General features: G+C 47.5%; 1 protein-coding gene across 1 annotated transcript in view; it reads left to right on the top strand.

The window, feature by feature from the left end:
* dkk2 (dickkopf WNT signaling pathway inhibitor 2) overlaps positions 1–4,770 on the top strand; it is a gene marked incomplete at its 3' end in the record, with an annotated part of 11,908 nt that extends 7,138 nt beyond the window's left edge. Inside the window, exons 2-4 of the mRNA XM_084465275.1 lie at positions 1,784–1,934; positions 2,415–2,546; positions 4,520–4,770. Coding sequence (XP_084321401.1) covers positions 1,784–1,934; positions 2,415–2,546; positions 4,520–4,770 — 534 coding nt within the window. The remainder of the gene's footprint in view (positions 1–1,783; positions 1,935–2,414; positions 2,547–4,519) is intronic.
* Positions 4,771–5,768: the final 998 nt, after the last annotated feature.

The following is a 5,768-nucleotide window of genomic DNA, read 5'->3' on the forward strand; positions in this document are numbered from 1 at the left end:
TTCATCTTCTTGTTCTTGTTCTTCTTGTTCTTCATCTTTTTCTTTGTCTTTTTCATCCATTTTCTTAGTATTCTTCTTCGTCTTCTTGTTATTTTTTTCTTGTTCTTCGTCGTCTTCTGATTCTTCTTATCATTATTTTCCATCTTCTTCTTCCGCTTCGTCTCTAAATCTGTTTCTTTTTCTTCTTCTTCATCTTCGGCCTCCCCTCTAGGGACTCTGCCCTGTGCGACGGCTGTGAGCCACTTCAATGCAGCGTTGACGAGAATGCAAATCTAAACTAGAAAGCTAGCGGTGGCGGCGGGCGTACCAGACAGTGTGTTGTGTTATTCCCATGTCAGTCCGCATCAGAGGGATTCACATAGACAGAGACACAAGCCTTTATCCTCCTGTCCTCCCGTCTCCAGACTGGGGTCGGGTGATGTTCTGTGCGAGACTAAACGACTAAGCGTCTGCTTGTTTCAACTACAACCACCCCTCAAGAGCCAAGGAAGACTCAATCCCCTCTGGGCTGGCTTTAGTGGAAATTCGCTTGATGCGAGACCATTCCAAGGAGAGACTTTTGTTTTGAAATGCTTCATTTTAGATTCTTTTCATTTGGAATTTGGACAGCAATTGTGTTGCAAAAAAGCAAAGTGTTGAAAGTCAATCATTTGTTGGGGACTTTGTTCGTCGAGGCTTTACTGATTACCATCATCATAATTGTGGTCCTATTCTCTGTGTATTTATGAGGGTCGTGCAATCATTAAAGCCTCTTTGTCTTTATGGATTTTCCTATTTTATTGGCCATTGTGCACATTGTGTCCCTGCAGCAACCTCCAGAGAAACGGGGTAACAACCCCAATGTTTGATTATCATTATGTGGTGTTGGTTTGAGATTTGAGTGTGCAGAGATGCAAAACGAAACGATTACTTTTTCATCCCGGTAACAATAACAACACTGCTTGTTACCCTAATAACAAAGCAATCCTCCATCTCATGGAGCATGAGAGAACCTCACAGGGATTTCCTCACATTACCGAGTTCCCACAAAGGCTCTGTGCGCTCTATTGTTGGGAGTCTGAGAGCCGTTTTGTCTCTTCACATCCATAACAATGCGAAGACACGTTTGACCTCCACAGCCTGTTTTGCTTTGCTCTTCATTTCATTTGAACTCTTCATAAGAAACCATAAAGAAGCAGACAAGGGAGGAGAGAGTGAAGGGCGACGCGACTAAAACTAAAACTGAACCAGACTACAACCGCTTCTTTGGGTTGTTAAAGGGAATCTAGCCCTCTGGGATCAAGCCCCTACCCTCTGAAGGGTACACCCTCCCTAAGTGTTCTGGGGGGGGGGGGGGGGGGGGGGGGGGCCTTACCGGCCCCCAGGGGCCACTATTCCTGGAGCTGGCCTCTCTCTCTCTTCCGCTCTCTTTTGTGAAGGGGGACACGCATAAACGTTGAATACTAAAACAAAGGGGCTACCAAAAGAATGTTCCCAGAATGTTGTCTCTCTCTCTCTCTGCCCCTGTCTCTCTCTAACCCTATTCCAATAACTGAGATCAGTACTTAAACTGTGATGTAGTTCTACCTGTGAAAGTATATCCGTGTCGCGGAATATGTGATGTATTTTCTATTTTCTACCCGTTCAGGTGTATCAGTGTAGCAGTATACGTGATGTATTTCTATTTTCTACCTGTTCAGGTGTATCAGTGTAGCAGTATACGTGATGTATTTCTATTTTCTACCTGTTCAGGTGTATCAGTGTAGCAGTATACGTGATGTATTTCTATTTTCTACCTGTTCAGGTGTATCCGTGCAGCAGTGACAAGGAGTGCAGCCTGGGCAGCTACTGCCACAGCCCCCAGCACGCCCCCTCCAGATGCCTCACCTGCCGCAGGAGGAAAAAGCGTTGCCATAGAGACGCCATGTGTTGCCCCGGAAACCGCTGTAGCAGCTGTAAGCAGCTTTCCCTCCATGTTGGCCTATAGTCTGAGACAGGACACATACACACATGCAGTTTTATTGTTTATGTGTTATAAAAGTTGCAAATACAAAATGGCAGGGATTTGGGTTTTCAGGAGTCGACAGCTTGAAAATGTTTTATATTCAGTGGGACAGGCTTTAAATCCATCGGGATTTGAGTTCCACTGGATGTACACACATGTAGCCCAGGCCTTTTATCTGCTTTACTTCATTTATCTTCATTGTACATTCAGGCAGTACATGTCAAAACAATTACACAAAAATGGGACAACAGGACTGTCAATGAATCAAACAATGCCTCATGAATAACCACTGGCAATACGAATACTTCCATCTGTACAGGATATGAACATGATGAACTACTGGGGCTGCGTGTACAAAGGGGCTGATACGAGGGCTGTTAACCTTGATAAAAGGTTGGTCGTTTCCTAACTTCTTCTCCTGGGCCCACAGATATCTGCGTCCCCGTCTCGGAGAGCGTGCTGTCCCAGCACATCTCGCCCCTGGGCGACCACAACAAGCTCTCCACCAAGGAGCACGGCTGGAGAAGGAACGGAAAGACGCAGCCCAAGCATTCCCTCAAAGGTAACGCGCATCTGCTTATAGGACGCCTTGTACACACACACACACACACACACACATTCACACACACACATACACAGACACACACACACACACACACACACACACTCACACACACACATACACAGACACACATACACAGACACACATACACAGACACACATACACACACACACATACACACACACACACACACACACACACACACACACACACACACACACACACACACATGTGTGCGCCCGCTGCAGAGAGAGAGAGCGTGAGAGAGAGAGAGAGAGAGAGAGAGAGAGAGAAATGTCCCACGAAACACAAACACGCACACACGCCAGCGCTGCTCTCTGCTCTCTTCTCCCTCATTCCTTCCGCGGTGCGACTGTGGTCTCCGATGGCTGAATGCATTTACATTCTGTTAGCCGCTGACAGCGGCTAACAGAATGTAAATGCATTCAGCCATTCGAGGGTCCCCGCAAAGCCGCCGGAGGACGCCAGGTCTGCTCGCTCCTTTGGCGTAATTACTCCTCAGCAACGGCCCCCACAAGGGCCCCCACAAGGGCCCCCCCCACCCCCCCCCCCCCCCACCCCCCCCACCCCCCGGAAAACCCACAGCCCTGAATGGGCCTTGTGGGAGAAACCACAGTAACACTGCTGTAATTGAGGCACCTACTACTACGTGCAACACTAGCACACACACACACACACACACACACACACACACACACACACACTAACAAATGTACGCGTATGTGCATGCACACAGAGACATGCACGCACGCACACACACGCATGCAGAAAGGAATACACACACACTTATACATACACTCACAAACACACATCAGACATGCTTGCTTGCGTACACACACACACACACACACACACACACCCTGGTTGAGGCATTGGGGCATTGTGAGAGAAGCCACAGAATGTGGGTTTGGCATGGGACAGGCGTGATAATATCCCCCCCCCCTGGCTCTGGTTTCACCTGACTCATGTAAAAGTAGGGGGCTATGGACTAACCAGAGCTTGTTTCAGCCACTAAAATGGCTCCGTAGTAAGTGCACCATTAGGGCCTCAGAAGGAGAGCAACACTGCCAGGGCTGCCAAGTTGTAAGCATTAATAATGTTCTTATTGTCACTGTATCATCTGTCTGTTTATAATGGTTAGGTGTGATATATCCCTGCATATTCCATCCTATCAGTTGCTGCGGTGTAAAAATGGACCCCCAGGGCATAAAATCGGTCGAAAGACAAACAAAGCAGTGACTAAAGCATGCAACCAGAATTTGACGAGGAAATGGAGAAGCGCCCCGACAGGGAAATGCGTCAGTGGGTTGATGTTTTTCGGAGGAGCCTCATGCATAAGGCCCTCGATAGAAAGTGTGATGAAACAGCACTGTCTCTTGTTCTGACACATCTGGTGGGAAGTGGGATGACTGGGTTACAAAAGCCGCATATGGGTTCCCTTAAACTAACAACAATAAACAACGAAGACAATAAGAAACCTGTGCTGTTGCTCTACACAATTACGGTCAGAGTTCAACATGAGTAAAAGGTTGCCTGTGTTTGTTTGCAATGGCAATATGATTCATAATTATTATCACTGTGCCTTTGAGTTTAACTGAAATGGTTTATCTTTTTATTGAACTCTGTGTTCCATTAGCTCTCATTATGACTCACTCTGTGTTTTCTTGAAAATATTGTAATATTTCATCATCACTTGTCCTGAAGTCCTCTGTAACACACATTTTTCTAAAATGTACTCATACTATATTCACTAGAATCAAAAGGGATCGCTACAGCAGTAAAATTCCTAATAACCGAATTTCACTCACCCACAGCCATCTAGATATGTTCATTTCTACCATGCAATACATGCATACACGCGTACATAAAACAGACACATATACTCCAGTACACATAGAACTCGTGTATTCCTATTGACTCATCTCTGCCCCCTCTCGCCTTTCCCCCTCCAGGCCACGAGGGTGACCCCTGCCTGCGCTCCGCCGACTGCTCTGAGGGCTTCTGCTGCGCGCGCCACTTCTGGACCAAGATCTGCAAGCCCGTGCTGCGGCAGGGCGAGGTGTGCACCAAGCTCCGCAAGAAGGGCTCCCACGGCCTGGAGATCTTCCAGCGCTGCGACTGCGCCAAGGGCCTCTCCTGCAAGGTGTGGAGGGATGCCACGTCCTCCTCCAAGTCCCGCCTGCACATGTGCCAGAGGGTCTGAAGAGGGAGGGAGGGAGGGAGGGAGGGAGGGCGGGAGGAGTGAGGAGTGAGAAGGAGGAGGAGGAGCTGGAGATGGAGGTGAAGGTTACATCCAGCATAGAGGCGCCCCGTTCTCGTCGTCTTCCTCCTCATTCTCCTCCTCCTCCTTCCTCTCCATCTGCCCCCGAGCGTTTGAGGATGTTCTCCTGCTATGTGTCGGTTCTTTTTTTGTGGAGGGCGGGGGGGGGGGGGGGGAGGGAGAAAGAAAGAAAAGAAGAGAAGAAAGAGGAGAACAAAGAGACCAGAGACAATTTGAAACAGAAGTCTTCTTGTCTCCTCCTTGTGGGCCAGGCATGTTCCTCCACAGGTGAAGTGTGTGTGCGATGTATGGTTTTCATCGGGCAACCTTTTTTCACTGACATCATACTCTTATCACACATGCTCCCACACACACACACACACACACACACACACTTCATCGCTCTCTGAGTTGCTTGGCTGCATTGCATTGGTCCACATCTCTCTCTCTCTCTCTTCACCTGCAACACATATCCATGGGGGCATCCAGGGAGCTACGTGGCTAGGTATGCGACCCTGCCCCGCTAAAGGGTGGACATTGTGAGTGGACTGGATGTTCCCAGCCCTAGCTCAATCTCCTCAGGCCTCAGAACCGACCAATAGGATGCATGCTCCTGTAGTGTAAAGCCATACTGTTCTATACCTTCCAACACGTTCATACACATGTCTGCTCATGCATACGAGTTCATAGTTTAGAAATACAGACATTTCATAAAAGTTAGAGAGTGCTTCTGTCATTGTAAATGTGAAATGGAACGTCTCTCCCCCCCCCCCCCCATAGTCTTTATTATATAATATTTTGTTTTATCTGCATATTTGTATAGTCAAAATAATACAAAATAAATAAACATCTATGGCATCTATGGTATATAAATGCGCAGATTTATAGTATAATAGTAGTATATATGACAACATAGGCCTACTAGAACTAGAAAAACAACT

The sequence above is a fragment of the Micromesistius poutassou genome (assembly GCF_964030765.1).
Source record: "Micromesistius poutassou genome assembly, chromosome: 3".
NCBI classification, from domain to species: Eukaryota; Metazoa; Chordata; class Actinopteri; order Gadiformes; family Gadidae; genus Micromesistius; species Micromesistius poutassou.